General features: G+C 32.2%; 2 protein-coding genes and 1 long non-coding RNA gene across 3 annotated transcripts; 2 read left to right on the top strand and 1 right to left on the bottom strand.

The window, feature by feature from the left end:
- The first annotated feature begins 1385 nt into the window (after window positions 1-1385).
- Window positions 1386-2960, top strand: LOC149907005 (uncharacterized). The gene is made up of 2 exons (XR_016456963.1): window positions 1386-1461; window positions 2488-2960. It is a non-coding gene; the product is annotated as an uncharacterized LOC149907005 (long non-coding RNA).
- Window positions 2961-5513: 2553 nt separating this feature from the next.
- Dip-C (dipeptidase C) lies at window positions 5514-13991 on the top strand. Its single transcript, XM_090104061.1, has 13 exons — window positions 5514-5688; window positions 5952-6126; window positions 6580-6771; window positions 7221-7268; window positions 7451-7512; window positions 7590-7634; window positions 7791-7866; window positions 8544-8737; window positions 9096-9230; window positions 9469-9583; window positions 10014-10205; window positions 10863-11014; window positions 13834-13991. Exons 2-13 carry the CDS (start codon window positions 5956-5958, stop codon window positions 13886-13888), a joined length of 1437 nt encoding a protein of 478 aa, XP_089960187.1. The 5' UTR covers window positions 5514-5688; window positions 5952-5955; the 3' UTR covers window positions 13889-13991.
- Window positions 13992-14016: 25 nt separating this feature from the next.
- LOC149907003 (uncharacterized) lies at window positions 14017-16402 on the bottom strand. Its single transcript, XM_090104060.1, has 3 exons — window positions 14964-16402; window positions 14593-14811; window positions 14017-14400 (listed from the first exon to the last, which is right to left on the bottom strand). The coding sequence occupies exons 1-3, from the start codon at window positions 16275-16277 to the stop codon at window positions 14182-14184; spliced, it is 1752 nt and encodes a 583-aa protein (XP_089960186.1). The 5' UTR covers window positions 16278-16402; the 3' UTR covers window positions 14017-14181.
- Between the last annotated feature and the right edge of the window lie 1209 nt (window positions 16403-17611).

Genomic DNA, 17611 nt, shown 5'->3' with positions numbered 1-17611 from the left:
CTGGTATTAAACTGAATAAAATTTTAAATAGATACCTAATTTTTTTAACCGTTATGGTTTTGTAATATAGAATATACTTTAATAGACACATGTGTATTTAGCAAATTATAATGGGTTAGACGTATATTTATTCAGGTAATTTTTATTAAACTCTATAAATTCTGGCATCGTTTACCTACCTGCATAAAACGCTGACTTTGTTTTTAAGTAGGTAGCTTATCAAAATAAAATTATTTAATTTAAAGTGTTAATTAATTCAAATTAACCAATTCAATTTGTGAATGTTTATGAAAATAGTAGACGCCTCTTTCGTCTATTTCAAAGAATTACATCATCATGTCTTTTTTTAAAGAAGCTTTATCTGTAAGTAACTTATTTAAACTCCCTTCATTTAACAATAATTTAACATTAAACATAAGTGAACTCTTGATAATCGTAACACAACGTATTTAACTGTAACGACATACCTAATTTAGTACGGTTATAATTACTTATAACAAAAACAATTTTCACGGCTCAGCTTGTACAATTGACAAAATTTGGTGTTATATAAATTTTGTTATAGGTAATACATAATATTATTGTTTCCGCCTTACAGCATTATAAAATATGCATACCTATGAATAAACAAGTTGCAAAGTATTCAATTATGTTACAATATTACTTGCTCTGTGATTCTGTTACTAGTAGGTACGCATACAAATAAGTTTTGCGAAAATGCTTTTATTTAAGCAATTTCTACTATTCATTGTGCAATGCAATGTTATATAAATAATTTACAATTATTTATAATGTTTCGTATTAAAATTAGTTACACCTGCTTCAAATTTAATAATTTAACCACGTGGGACTTAAGCAAAAGCATATTCACATTTTGAACAATAACTGAAACGTGTACATGTATTTCATATTTTTTGGACAAAAATAAATAAATAAATAACTGGTTATTGTCGTGTTGCATGAAAACTTCGAACAGACTGGATTTTTGTCATTAAGACAATGAACTTAAGACATAAAATGAAAAATAAAAACGTTTTAACGAACTCAATAACAACACCAGAAAAAACTGCGCAAAACCGAGGGCAACGGCCGTTTTGAGTTTTGGTTCACCGAAGCAGTCGACTTACAAATACATATAAATAATAATATAGTCGCAAATTCACAGTTCTGACTCACTTATATCAAATACAATACAAATATAGACTTTATTTAAAAGCGTTACAGTGTATTTTTCAATGATTACTGCATAAGAATTGCTGAAGATAATGAAAACAAGGTTTATGAAATTGTTTATTATTCATTCTTATCGTCTAAAATTCTCTTAACTTTGCTACAAATAATATCGATGAAATGCGTTGCATTTGACAAAATTAAATCAAAATAAACAACATAATATTACTCTTTTAATACCTATACCTACTTGAAATGAGTTCACGGCATTTATCGGATAAATTGTGCAACGTAAGTATTTGTGTTTATATGAAAATATTTAATATTACCTGTGTACCTAATAATTAATATATAACTAGCGGTCCACCCCGGCTTCACCCGTGGTACCTACATGTTTAAACTATCCTATCTCTCAAGTTGGATCGAAGTGCACATGGTGTGCGAATTTTATTATAATCGGTTAAGTGGTTTAGGAGTCCATTGAGGACAAACATTGTGACACCAGATTTAAATATAGGGACGTTCGATACACGCCTTTCATTGCGACAAAACAAATCAACACGTGTGCGTACCACCATGGTACCACCACGTGTCACAGTGGATTGTGGAAGCAGGTACCTCATAGTATAATGTGGTATTATGGTTACAAACTGGTTGATAAGCGCATAACATAATTATTTTATTATTCATATAAATAATAGGTATATTATATTGTTAATTTTCTAAAGAATCTAAAATGTAGTCCTTAGAAAACCAGCTCTATGTTTACAGTAGAGTTGGACTCCAATCAATCAACACATTTTAACATTGAATAAATTGTTTAATATAACCTAACCTGCATACATGATAAATCTTGATAGGTACTAAGCTTGGTGGCTTGGTACTAAGGGTACTATTGTCAAATTGGCAGTTCTAAAAATAATGAGGTAGCAGTGATTTTCCTTAGAATTGCTCCAATCTTTTAGTGTAGGAACCCCCTACCTGCTTGTAAACAAATAAAAATATTCTACGTACAGTACGTTTATTTAACTCTGGTCTGACCCAATTGCCTTGTTAAAATGCCGAGTATCTAGAATTTTAGTTCATTGCAATATTAATGTAATATAACGATAAGCATATTTAATTTTATAAGGCGTACTGTAAACATTTCACCTGTTCGTTAACTGTGCTTTAAAATCCTTCCATCTACCATGCGCGTCGATTAAGTGGAGCGGCAAGTCTAACTACCACATAGATAACACCGTTCATATTACAGACATGTTGAGTTGCTCACTTGCTCTTGTGTTTATTTACGTCCATCGTATTGTTTGTATACAGCCCGGCACGACTGCGCATCTGTCTACGTCATACCCCTCCCGCATACCCCCGCGGAGACCTGCAATTCCTACACCGGGGTCGAGCCGACTCACTCGCTCATTCATTCGACATTCGCAAACGTTGTTACACGCAGCCAGTGAAATTGTAATTACTCGTTTATTACTACCTTATTACCCTTCAACGCTATGTTGAAAGAGACCTCCCGCTATGACAGTCGAAATACAAGTCAAGAGGAGAGGCGTCCATTAACATCAAGCCGATTGCCAGCTATTGAAGAGCTTACTCTTGGCTTAAAGCAAAAGCTTCATCTGCAAGCTCGAGCAAGAGCAGCGCCTTATTACATTAGAAAGCAAGAACCAGTTGATCTCGTAGAAAGGTTACTGGAACAACGTGCCCTTGTCGCCGAGGCTGTTCGTAGATTACAGGAAAAGAAACAACCGTGTCATGAAATATCAGTCGATTCCTAATTTATTTATTTTAATAAAACAAAACATTTTAGTTGTGAAAGTGTGGAACGTGTTGTGAAATCGTTTGTGTGCGAGAAACGTGTCGGGTTACAATGGTGCTATATGCGGAGAGCATGCGAGAGCGAGATGGCCGGTTATGACGTGTCACGCACGACACGAATCACGAGAATGAACCAAAATGGCCGCTGGTATTCTACAATCATAATATTTATTCTTCGTTAAATAGTGACCTTAACTGATCAAAGTACTGAATGACGTAACCAACGTTTAGCATTGTGTATTAAGTTTAATTATGTATTTAAACAAATTAATTTCTCATTTATATGACAAAGCCGTTAATGTAAAGCATTTCCAAGCTATGTTAATTAATATTATGTAAATTAAATCGTTCATTTATAAATGTAAAGTATTTACGAGCTTTAAATATTGTTTTCCTATAGATGTGTAACTAATATTTAGAGTTCTTTCTTAATAGTTTAATCATATCAAATATTATGATTCAATCATTTTAATAATATTATGTACCTAATACCTATCTATATAAATTACCAACTTCATACCTAATACTAGTTCATAATATTAATCAAGTAAAAACTATCCATACTAATCTTAGTCCGTTATACTTTCACAATATTATTACACTATGAACATAACAGTACACCAATGTAATAAGTACAGTTATTTCCTCGCATGCTATTGTAAGTTGGTATCGCACAAGAGCGATTTAAAGCAGATATGATAAAGTATTTACCCGTTCAGATTAAATAGATTCTGGACCAGTAAACCGCTTTCATAACTGCTTATATTTAGGAAAATTCTAGGCAATATTTTTATTATTATAAATGTAATTCTTTTTAATGTCAACAGTCTTTAATATAATGTACAATCGTACCAAACCTGGTATAAAAAATGATGTAATATTACATGTGTGCATGTTTTAGTGCATTTTGTGATTTTAGATAGTTTAATTTATCGTCGATCTTGTGATTTAGATAAGTAAAGAAGTTATAACCTAATAAATGGAATAAATTTCGAAAACATATAAAGTCTTATGTTTATTTACAATTTACATACATATTTATAGCAGTGGCGCCCTCTTGTATCTAATAGAAAAAGTTTATCAATATTCCAATACAAGTTACCAGTTTATTATACCGTGCGATTTCACCCACAAGTAAAAGCAAATATTTTTTCAGGAAATCTTCACTAAATTATCTTTTTAATTATTAGTAAGTGCAACTTCTTTTTTGTCGAGTTTTTTGTACTTTTATTATCCAAAATTTAGATACGTATAACAATAATAATTATTACTAAAGTGGTTTGTTTACTTGAATCAAACATTTTATGAAAATTAATATATTATTTAAAATATGTTTTAACTTTTAAACATGTTTTAAATGACATTTTCGTTAATTACGTCGTCAGATTCACTTTTTATATGTACATATAATTATATTTATTCATCATATGATCAATGATCATATCCCTGAGCAGCAACTGGTGAAGAATTGTTCAATAGTTCAATAATTTCATAGCCTGTACAAACAAACAAAATAAAAATCAAATCTAACCTCTCTTCATGCAATACTCAGCTGTATAGATTAAACTAATATTAAAAAATAAAAAGCCAAAGAGTTTGTTTGTTTTAACGCGCTAATCTCAGGAACTACTGGTCCGATTTGAATATTTATTTCGGTATTAGATTGCCTATTTATCGAGGAAGGCTATATTAAGGCTATATTATATCATCACGCTGAGACCAACAGGAGCGGAGCACTGCACGTAAAACCGTGGGGCACAGCCAAGAAGCTTATATATCAATACACTGGAGATTTCAGTATGAACATTAACTTGTATCAAGAAAATATGGCCTTGAATGACTCCTGTATGTTTTTTATCCTTTTCACACCCACTTGCCAAGTTAGGTGTGTAAGGGATAAAAAAACATACAAGCGTCATTCAAGGTCATATTTTCTTGTTACATACTGAAATCCAGTGTATTAGATATAAGCTTCTTGGGCACAGCTAATCCATACTATAAAATCATAAATTGCGAAAGTAACTCTGTCTGTCTGTCTGTCTGTTACTCAATCACGCAACTACTGAACCAATTTGCATGAAATTTGGTATAGAGATATTTTGATACCCGAGAGAGGACATAGGATAGTTTTTATCCCGGCAATCCCACGGGAACGGGAACTATGCGAGTTTTTCTTTGACTGCGCGGGCGATGCCGCGGGTGGAAAGCTAGTATTAAATAACTTTAAAAAACATGCCAACTGCAACGCTGTGAATACCTTTTTACTATTACAACGTTATATACAATACATATGTTATACATATATCATTCTGTTATTTAATTAATCAGAGTCCTAACAACATAAAACCAAAGTATTACAATATTATATATATATTGTTATACTGTGGTGACTGTGATAAAAGCTTCTGTTTAAAATTAATTAAAAAATAAACTCTAAATTTACGGTTCTTTTTGAACGTTTGACAAAACTTCATAATTGACACTGACAGTCCCAGAAATATTTAACGTCATTACCTACGTCAAATGTATTGTCAAGTTTCGATGTTTAAAAATAAAAACATTAAAACAAATATTTATTATCATTCTGATTTCCAAGCAAACGTATTGTATTGTCTCAACATAATTTATTTTATATAGGGTGGTTTAGACATTGCAGTTCATAGTGCAAGAATAAACTTTTAAATACATAAACAGGTACAGAATATAGGAACAAAGCTTTTCAACTTTCATTTAGAAATATTTGTTGTTTTTGCATTGGCTTGCTACTTATGCGTTATTTCTATTGATAAAACGCCCTTTTTATGTCAATGGCGTGGACCGAGGACAAGTCACTAATTGTGAATACATAGGTATTCATATCTAAACGATTAATGATAAAATATACTGATAACATTATCATCATATTATAAATGCTTATACAGATAATAATTACATCTCTTTCGATATTAACTGCATAGAAATATGGAGGCGTATTGGTCCATGGGTCCAGGCACCTTAGAAGTGCCTATGTCATTGTTTGCTAAAAACAGACAAAGACTGGCAGAGAAATTAGAAGATGGGCAAGTGGTTTTGTTGCAAGGTGGAGATGACATTAGTCATTATGATACGGATATTCAATATGTATTTAGGCAGGTAAGTTAATTTTTATTGTTATCCAGTAAACAAACAAAACATCTAATCAAATTCAGGTGTAACTTTATACTTTACAAGCTTTCCGCCCGCGGCTTCGCCCGCTTTGACTAAAACATAATAAATTATATACTAAAACCTTCCTCTTAAATCACTCAATCTATTAAATTAAACCGCATCAAAATCCGTTGCGTAGTTTTAAAGATTTAAGCATACATAGGGACAGAGAAAGCGACTTTGTTTTATACTATGTAGTGATACTACATCATTACATGTGATATGAAATCAAGCTACAATAATCTATCCTCAGCAGCCAAATCGCTACATCAATTTGTTGTATAATTCTTAAAGATATTTAATACCAATGAAATTTATTATAGGTACTTTATATATTTTTATAGTTACTTTAAAGAAAATCTATAAATGTAAAAGCTATTTTATTTAAAAAAATTATAGGAAGCCTATTTCACCTGGGTATGTGGAGTCAAAGAGCCTGGGTGCTATTTTGCTCTAGATGTGAAAACTAAAAAGGCCCATCTTTTCGTTCCTCGCTTGCCAGATGAATATGAAGTGTGGATGGGCAAATTGTTAACTTGTGAACAAATCAGAAAAATGTATGCCATTGATGAAGTTCATTATGTTGATGAGGTAATTATCAGGTAGCAAATTTACTAATGCATACTAAAATATTTTTCATTAAATCGTGTAATAGTTCATGAAAACTATTTTTTTGTTTAATTACTGTGTCTTTTGTATCAGTTCATATTTGTATAATATTAGCTTTTATGCTCCTAATAACAACCAAAACCTATGTATTTTTTAAAACAGTCTTACATTAGAATGTTTTCCTACAAAATAGTTAAAAGCCAATTCAATATTGTAGTAATTTTAATGAATATCATGTTCCTTCATTGTATTTGCAAGTAGAACAAGTTCAACAAAATTAATTAAAAACATGGTATGTATTTGGAATGGATACAATAAGAATAATTCTTCATAATTATCATTGTTCAAATTGAAAATAATATTTTTTTCAATTTGAACAATAATCTGATTCTGGTATCTATTTAATTTGTGATACGTTTTTATATTTTCAGCTAAGGGATATTCTCAAATCGATGAACCCTGATAAATTACTCACTCTTGTAAGTATTTTATTTGTAGAATTTTCATTTCTATGCTGAACTCACAGGAATCAAATGTTACAAATAATTTTTGTAAAATAAATTGTTCAACATAAATATAGCAAAGATATCATTAATATTATATAGTATTCATCGAAGTTTATTTATTCCGATTTCAATCTTATAAAATTATAAAATTTCAGAGTGGTCCAAATACAGATAGTGGTTTGACAGCAAGTGAAGCAGTTTTCGAAGGCATTGATGAGTAAGTAAGAACTTATAAAAAAATATATTTATTTTTATGAAGTATTTATTAAAATAAAACTTTATGTACATTTTCAGGTTTACAGTTGATAATGAAACTCTCTTCCCAATTATAGCTGAATTGTAAGTATTTTATTTTTAATTTTTATAAAACTTATGCAGTTTGGTGATAAAAAAACAACACAATAATATATCTTTGAATTCCATATATTTTTCATGTTCAATATTAAATATACATATTAACAATTTTCTTCACAATATGTTTTCTTAATATTTCAGGAGAGTGATCAAAACACCAGAAGAAATTGAAGTGATGCGTTATGTGTGCAAAGTGTCTTCTGATGCTCACAAACAGGTATGTAACATTGTATCTAAAACGTTAAGAGCTCCTCTATACGGCTCTTGATTTGGTTTTCTGCTTTTTGTTTTTCTGTAATGAATAAAAATTAGCTTATGATGTTTATTTTTTTTAATTCAAAAAATATGGAGACTAATTATTGTAGAAGTGTCACATAGGATGTTAATAATTAAATTGTTGCTATTAAACAAATTCGACCACTTTCTTTTGTCACATAATTTGTTTATTGTTTTTCACTTTCGAATTAATTATCTAAAGAGTTATAACTCTGTGATAAATGGATATATCAATTAAGTGTTTACAATATTGTTATTTGTAATAGATAAGAAGAGATTAGCTGATTATGCTATTATGCTATCTGTAATGATAATTACCAAAATATTATTAACTATTCCAACATTTCTCTGATACTTAATAATTAATAAATAATAACACATTAAAGATATCTTGTTATTTATTATCTCTATCTTTAAATTATTGAAATTGTTCAGACAGTCATATTTTACCAAAACAGTGTTGACCTGTGTTCTAAACTTAGAAAAATGCAGAGAACATGCATGCATATAGCTGCCTGTTTTTAAGGTGCCAGTCTTCACTACAATCAAACAAAAAAGTAAATCATTTCACTTTATAATATTACTTAACATCTACAATATATTTTGTACAATTGGCAGGTGATGCTCTACGCCAAACCAGGTCTAAAGGAGTACCAATGCGAGTCAGTGTTCCTAGACCATTGTTACCGTATTGGCGGGTGTCGTCATGTTTCCTATACTTGTATCTGTGGTTCGGGAGTTAACGCGGCAACTCTGCACTATGGTCATGCCGCTGCGCCCAACAGCAAGATTATAGAGGACGGTGATCTATGGTATGCAGTTCTATCATTGTTTTACCATAGAGATATGCAGAATGTGTTATTAAACTAGCATGGAGGGAAACGGTAAAATAGTTTATATGCATAAGATTCAACTGATCACTTGACTCATGTCGATGAACTTGATGAAGAGGAAATTATCAATATTTTCGCATGATACAAAATTCTAAAAGTCACGTGGCTTGGGACCTCTGTCTACCCGCAAGTCATGTTTAATATAACATTTTGATAGAATTTGCAGTAAATGTTGTTCACAACTGTGAACTGATATATGTAGCTCCAGAGTGTGGACAAATATATAGCATTGTGATGCAAATAGAATACCAAAACATTAACTTATTATTTTTTTAAGTTTATTCGATATGGGTGGCAACTATGCGGGCTACGCCGCAGATATTACATGTACCTTCCCAGCTAATGGCAAGTTTACAGAAGAACAAAAACTCGTCTATGAAGCAGTGCTTGAAGCTCGTGACGCCGTTGTAAGGTTAGAATACTACATTTTATGATTAATTATTTTATTAAAATATTTTAACTTCTTATTGCGAGATAGTAGCTTCTTACGAGTAGTAATTATTATCCATACAAAATCTAAACATTAATTAACTATTATATCTTTGCAAAAAATGTCTATGTCCAACTTCAAGACTTATTTTTACTAAAATTATATTCACCAAAATTAAATGTTAATTCTAATTAATATTTTTTATCAATACACTTTGCAGAGAAGCCAAGCCTGGTGTGCTATGGACCGATATGCATTTGACGGCTAACCGGAGTATGCTACAACATTTGAGAGACGGTGGTTTGCTGGTTGGCGACGTTGAGGATATGATTAAGGTAAAATAAGTATTATTATTATTCCTGTTAATTGTGCCATCCGTGTATCGTGTCGCCCGGGTGAGAATGTTGAAGTGAAAACTTCTTTAGCGGCGTTGAGCACTTTTTCTGTAATGGGTATAAAATCTTAAACTCGCGTCAGGACACGTGACCTGATCAAAAAAGCGTAAGACGGATACCATTCCAAAATATCAAACATGCTCAACGTTAATAATCAAGTTTTCACTTCTGCCGGCACTCTCGGAGTGCAAGTGCTTTTTTTATCTTGTTTTTTGCCAAAAACCTACTTGAGGACACCCTCTTACTAATACATGATACAAAGAAGAGATTAGAAAAGAAGCAAAATCCATTCATTTCCTATTTTTTTAAACTTTGAATTTTTTTCAACCAAATGACTGAATTACGAATTAATTCGAACAAAATCCCCCAGCACGGTGTGAACGCGATCCTGCAGCCCCACGGGCTCGGTCACCTGATTGGTTTAGACGTGCACGACGTGGGCGGGTACTTACCGCACTGCCCGCCGCGGCCCGCCGGCCCGCTCGCGCGCTTGCGGACCGCGAGGGTGCTGCAGGGGGGAATGCTGCTCACTATCGAGCCGGGCTGCTACTTCATCGATAAGGTATAGTCATACCATTAAGGTATTATTACTAGAGAAGGCACCACGAAAAAAATCTGTGCGACAAGCGCGGCGGGGCGGGGCGGCTAGTACGTCGTACACTTTGTAGATATTCTGCCTCTTATTATTTGTAAATTAAAACCAATCAATGTAACAAAAAAAAATGAGTTTGAGACTGAATTGATTGACTCTGAATGAATTGACTCTAACTCGTGTTAAAAATAGTGTAGTACCGATGTCCTCTCTAGTTCGTAGTACATGTAACTCAATGAACACAAATTTAGTGGCAGGCTGAAATTGTCACTTCATCTTACGTATGTATGCAACGATGCGCTGCTAACTTCAACCCGGCCATAATATGTATATAAATTTAAATAAATATTGGCAGAATGGTATGTGTGGTGTTTAAACTCAAAACTTGAGATTAAAAAAAATTACATATAGCTCAGAATATCGCTTCTATGAAATTCTAAAGGGCGGGCTCTATATTATTTTTTTCTTAAAATATGTTGTAATGTTGTAATATGTAATTTCTTTTTATGTATTTGTTTATAAATAAACACAATTTTTGTACTATCCGCCCAGTGTGCAAACGTAGTAATAGATATATTATATAATATAATAAAAAAAAACATAACCATAGACAATTTCATGTTGCAGCTCTTAGATAGAGCGCAGTCCAACCCCGAGCAAGCGAGATTCTTCAACTGGGACAAAGTGAACAAGTACCGCGGCACGGGCGGTGTGCGTATCGAAGACGACGTGCTCATAACTGAAGATGGAGTGGAAAATCTCACTTTTGTGCCGCGAACGTAAGGCCGTATTCAGAAAGAAAGCTGGAAACTTATAAGCGCTTACCGGCGCTTGTCAGCGCTGGTTCGTTCGTTCACAAAGGAAGCAGGTTGAAGCAGACCAAGACAAATTTTATATGGCAGCGCCCAGCGTTGACCAACGCGTATTGAAGCTTGTCGGCGCCGTTCAGCGCTTATTGGCGCGTGTTCATATATTTTCCTGCGCAAGTTACCAGCGCTGACTAGCGCCGGTAAGCGCTTATAAGTTTCCAGCTTTCTTTCTGCATACACCCTAAGATACGATTTAATTTTTTTTTTTTTAATTGACAGTCCTTGAAATCTTCTTAAAATCCATAGACAATTTATGGAATTGATGATCAACTATAAAATGTCTACTTTATCAAATTGATTTCAAAAACTTTAACCATACATAAGAAAATATTTTCTATATAACTAATTCAATTTACCTAAATGACAGTATACTAAGGGCCGATTTTTCAATGCCCAGATAAACAGCTAGATAGACTTTATTCTTCAGTTAACAAAATATTCAATTTTTCAATAGACGAATAGGACTTATCTATCGAATAACTACGTTATTTGAGGAATAAATCTATTTGCCGCTCCAACGGCCAGATAGCGCGCTATTCGACTGTTAGGCGTTTGAGTTGACAACTGACGCGTCAAATTTGAGATATTTTCGTATGTCATAACATAGAGCGTAGAATTATTAACAATTAAACCTCTTTCTATATAATTATTATCAATTAAAATCATATTGAAATTGATGTTTTTGATAGTACTGATGACCATGCCATTGAAAATTTGCCGAACGCTGCCTTTAAGTATGTCGTTTCCATCGTAAAATATATAAATTGAAACACAAATTTAACCAAACTCTTTACTCGAATCAAAACAACAATCAACAATCATAGAAGACAAGTGCACTCCTGACGTGAGTCATAATGACGGTTGTTGACAAATTGCAAGATTTGACTCTATCCCGCTCTAACCTGACTAATTTAATATGTTTGTTTCGCCACTCCGAGAGCAGTGCTGCCAATATGGAAATATTTGGTCAGATAGTTATTCATCAAATAAATCACGATTGAAAAATAGGCGAGCCGTAATGAGTTAGATAAATAATTGAATAAGGGCCGATTTTTCAATCGCGAGATAAACAGTCTAATAACTACCCCTCGAATAGATTTATTCAATTATTTATCTAACTCATAACGGCTCGCCTATTTTTCAATCGTGATTTATTTGATGAATAACTATCTGACCAAATATTTCCATATTGGCAGCTCTGCTCTCGGAGTGGCGAAACAAAAATATTAAATTAGTCAGGTTAGAGCGGGATAGAGTCAACTCTTGCAATTTGTCAACAACCGTCATTATGACTCACGTCAGGAGTGCATTTTAGTTTGTCTTGTATTGCTCTTGTCTTCTATCCACTCAAGTGCTGAACGACCGGGAGCCGGTCGATCCACATTCAGGGGCTTGTGCGTTGCGACCGGCTCCCGGTCGATCAACAGTCGTGGGTTTTGCGTTCGCTTTATAAAACGGTCTAATAACCTTCCTCTTTCTAACTTATATGACATGTTAAGGAAAGAACAGGCTAGCTATAAATCAAGATAACAACATAACCACATGATTTAAGTGGCCCACTTTTCATGACACATTGAGTAGGTAGTTTTTTGTACAAAAAAATAAACAAGGAATGTGTAAAAAAAATGTATGGGAGGGTATGATGTTTTTATTTTCTCGTAAGAAGAGTGTAACAAAGGATCAATAAATATTAAAATCTCACTGAACAGCTGTTTTAATTTTTTATTAGCAGACAAAATGTAACAAAAATTACAAGGGTACATTTGCTTTGACTTACAAGTTGTTTTTATTTATTTAAATGTTACCATGTTTTGACAAGGCATAGACTATTTTATTATCTATGAATATACATATATACTTGCAAATGTGCTAGATAAAGGAATCTGAGATAATCGACTTTAAAAAAATATTGGACCGCCAAAAACCCCAACTGCGGCGGCACCGGGAGCCGGTTCCGCACAAGACCCGATTTTTGCAAAATGGCTCCCGCACTTGAGTGGATAAGATTGTTGATTGTTGTTTTGATTCGAGTAGAGTTTGGTTAAATTTGTGTTTCAATTTATATATTTTACGATAGAAACGACATACTTAAAGGCAGCGTTCGGCAAATTTTCAATGGCATGGTCATCAGTACTATCAAAAACATCAATTTCAATATGATTTTAATTGATCATAATTATATAGAAAGAGGTTTAATTGTTAATAATTCTACGCTCTATGTTATGACATACGAAAATATCCCAAATTTGACGCGTCAGTTGTCAACTCAAACGCCTAACCGTCGAATAGCGCGCTATCTGGCCGTTGGAGCGGCAAATAGATTTATTTCTCAAATAACGTAGTTATTGAATAGATAAGGCCTATTCGTCTATTGAAAAATTGAATATTTTGTTAACTGAATAATAAAGTCTATCTAGCTGTTTATCTGGGCATTGAAAAATCGGCCCTAAATCTATTCGAGGGGTAGTTATTAGACTGTTTATCTCGCGATTGAAAAATCGGCCCTAAGTCTAGTAACTGAAATTTATAAACAATCACTCAATAACCACCGAAAGACATCTAAGTAGTTAAATTAAACAACAAAAGTCAAAAACAATGTCTAAATAAGGTGGTATTTAACTACTAGAAAATGTTATTGTAAAAATCAAATTTAGGCCAAGGTTTTAGATATAAGTATCATCAATTATTTTGTTATTGTCAATTCTAATTATACTGTTTTGTGCTTACAGTGTTGCGGAAATTGAAGAGCACATGGCGAATGGAGCTAATTTTAAACAGATATAAGTGAAATATTTAACCGACTATGTATATTATGTGATACAATATATTCCCATTATGTTTTCCTTTTATGATTAAGGGTTTAAAATAAAATGTCTATTTTTGTTTATTATTGTTTTATTTCTCATGTTTTTATGTAGCATTTTATATAAATATATATTACTTAAATAGATAAAATCACATGCCAAAACAATTGACTTAAATAAAACTAACGAATTTTATAACAAGCTATATAATAAATCACATACTATGAGTTAAATTAAGTGTTCACACTTAATTTTCTTTGAAATAATATACATTCAAGCATAATGCAAATAGTTCTTTATTAATTGAGGTAATTCAATTTTATTTAAAACATCAAAGAACTTTTCTGTGGTGAAGACAGTTTTACTTTTCCTTATACATGATCTGATTTTTACCCTGCATAAATGTTTTAAAGGTAGAACAATAAATGGCAAAGTTTCTGATGTTGCTCCTTCACTCAAAATACCAATCATTGCCAGTAGATGATTCTGCACCTATAACCAAACATTTAATACTTAAAACTATAACATGTATCAACATAAAATTTGAAGTATTTGTTAGATTAGAAAAAAGGCACTACAAAACTTTGGGTAATAGATTTTTCAAAGATATTATGAAGAAACATGCAATGTATAGAATGGGAATTCAGCCTATAAAAGTATATTCTTCATATCTAAAATACTTACACTTTGTGGTATTCTCCCCAAAACACCACTTTCATGTGCAAATGCTAATAAATATGCGGGTTCACAATATAAACTGTGCGGTAACATTATTGGTAATGTATTTGGGTCTGATGTCAAAGAGGCAATAAATGCATCAGGCACACAATTCTCTTTATCAATACACTTTGCAGCACTGCAATAGTCAACATTACAACCATACTGCCTGAATAGCCTAAAAACCTAAAATTGTTATGTACATTTATTAAATTGTTATTCTAAATTAAAAAAGTGAATTAAATAAAATTTAATGAAATCTTAATTGGTTCTAATAAAACTACAATGAAACACTCAAGTAAAATTAATGAGAATATTAGTTTAATTTGTAAACTTACATCTTCAAAGCAAGCTGAATGCATGCAATAATGTATGTATACCAAGGGTGGACATTCATGTATATTGAATGCATCAACCAAAAGCCCTCTCTTCAAAAATACATGAAAGAATTCTTCAAACTTCTCTGGAGAGTTCTTAAAAATATACTCACAAATATTCAAGTAAGAATTCAATGGTGCATTTACAGCATAAGTAGGTCTCCAATCTCCAATTTTTTCTAAAGTCACAAGAAACTGGTCAGAAATATTAAAGAATTCTGGGCCTAGATTATTGTGTTTGAGGAGGCTCTCCAATATTTCTAATTTAAAGTAATGAGGTTTACAGGCTCTTAATATAATATTATAATCAATAACATCTATATCAGTGACTTCTAATAAAATCTTGAATATACTGGTGTATCCCAAATTTAAAGCTTGAGTTAAGGCAAGTTCTCCATCCACATTTTTGATATTAGGATCTGCACCTTGTGCCAATAAAAATGGTATTACTTCATCATTAAATCCTTGTGTAGCAAAAATCAAAGGAGTATCACCATGAACTGTTATTTGGTTTATATCAGTTACAAATGGTAATAAATTTTTAATAGTTTGGAAACAGCCCTTATAACATGCCAGATGAAATGGAGTGTAATTAGCATCATTTCTGATTTCTGGATCAGCTCCAGCATGTAGTAATACTGCAACAGCTTCATGTTCAGTGCCTAAAGCGGCATCATGCAGTGGAGTATCACCATCAAAATCTTGTACATCTAACATTGCATTATATTCAATTAGAAGCTGGACGATTTCGATCCTACCTTGGGCGCAACAAATATGGAGAGGCGTTACGTTTTCAGTACTACCATAATTAACCATGTCAGGCAAATGATCAAGCAGAGCTTTGATTACTTTAATAGAACTACGATGACGACATGCCAGATAGAGAGCAGTGTGCCCTTCGTGTGTTTCAGCTAGCGGACGTGTATCTGGATGCTTTAAAATTAGCTCTAAACTTTCGTAACTATCACTAGCTGCTGCTTCATGAAGACAAGTCCATCCTCTATTATCAACACAATTCGGATTTATCTTCCCAAGTAACCGTTTTACAGTGTGGACATCGTTCTTCCTAGCAGCGATATTTAATGAATTGGTGGATGCGGGATTGCATGAACTATAGTCCTTTCCACCTAAGATGATTTCTGTGACACATCGATTTTTGACACGTGTAGAGATGTCGGTTACTGAAATCGTATCAATTGTTTCCGATAATCGATAATATTCTATATGGAAATGAAATCGATTTGAATAAAGTACCAAAATTAGTTTTTTCGGCATTTCGCCAACAATTAACTAAGGAAACTTAGCAAACAACAGCAACAAAAAAAAGTCAACAATAACAATTAGTAAAAATAACAGAATACCACGTAAAGTATCAATATAAAAATGCAACCTGTATACAAGGCTGACGTACACGTACAGACGATTGACTCGATTGACAAACGATCACAGGATGGGCGACGATTATATGATTTTCCAACTCTATGATTTTTCAACGATCCATTTCATGTACACGAATTGCGTAGGTATTAAATTTTTGTGTTATTTTATTTTATTTTTAATTATATTAAACTAAACAATACTGTTTTTGATTTATATGCTTAAGATGTTTCATTTTTATATTTTTCGTAATAATGCCGCCATAAAATAAAAATATTATGCTCAAAAATTATTTTGACTTTTTAAACATAAAATACGTAATTCGAAACACGATGAAGTGTCACAGGAATCATCATAGGTGAAAAGGACTATAAAATCCATGATTTTTATAAGAAATGTTTTAATTATTATAACTTAACTAATACCGTGATTTTGAAAAATCTTGTTTTCACAATTATAGTATAGTACTTTTTATTGTCATTTTATCAATACATACATACATCTAATTATTATATTTTTAGTAGGAATAGAATTTATAAATGTTGATTGTTTGGTTGATTGACATTTGACTTTGAATACTTTGAAATTTGTAATTTGACGTATGACAAGTCAGTTAAACTTGCTCAATTTGATATAAGTCTGGAGTTGTATACGTAGTATATTATTATTAGTCTGTGGTCTGGAGCCATTAATTAAGAGAAGAAGAAGAAGATATAAGTCAAAAACGTGTTTTCCAAATATAGCACTATATAGAGCGCATTATGCGGCATAATGCTTAACGTTGAATGTTCCAACTACAGCATCGCTTCGCACCTGTGCTTCGCACAATCGAGCACTCATAAAAGTAATGCGCGTGAATTGATGCTTTATTTTGATTTATCGTTAGTAATTATTAATTTTTGGAAAAAATTTTAAAGCTTTCGTTTCATTGTAGTTTTTTTGAAATAATCAAAGTTAATTTAAATTGTGTTAAAAAAAATAAAGATAAGTATGGATGAAGGTACAAACATTGAAAAAAATGTTAATGAAATAATCAAAATTCAAATTACTTACATAAAATAACCGTCAATATTTTTCAACCAATTATTATGTATACCACTTTATTTACACATTAATGAGGTTATTGCTAACTCTATGAATTTTTTTTTTTTCAACACTGAACGCGCAACCTGCTGGTGCGTTTCACGTTCCAATTGCATCAGCATAATTCGGCATTGTGCGCCACTGAGTCA

The sequence above is a fragment of the Colias eurytheme genome, chromosome 7, assembly GCF_061535395.1.
Source record: "Colias eurytheme isolate Ceu_HAF_F1 chromosome 7, ilColEury1 Martin Lab GWU primary, whole genome shotgun sequence".
Lineage (NCBI taxonomy): Eukaryota > Metazoa > Arthropoda > Insecta > Lepidoptera > Pieridae > Colias > Colias eurytheme.
The sequence above is the reverse complement of the archived record's forward strand: the minus strand, read 5'-3'. Positions and strand labels throughout refer to the sequence as shown.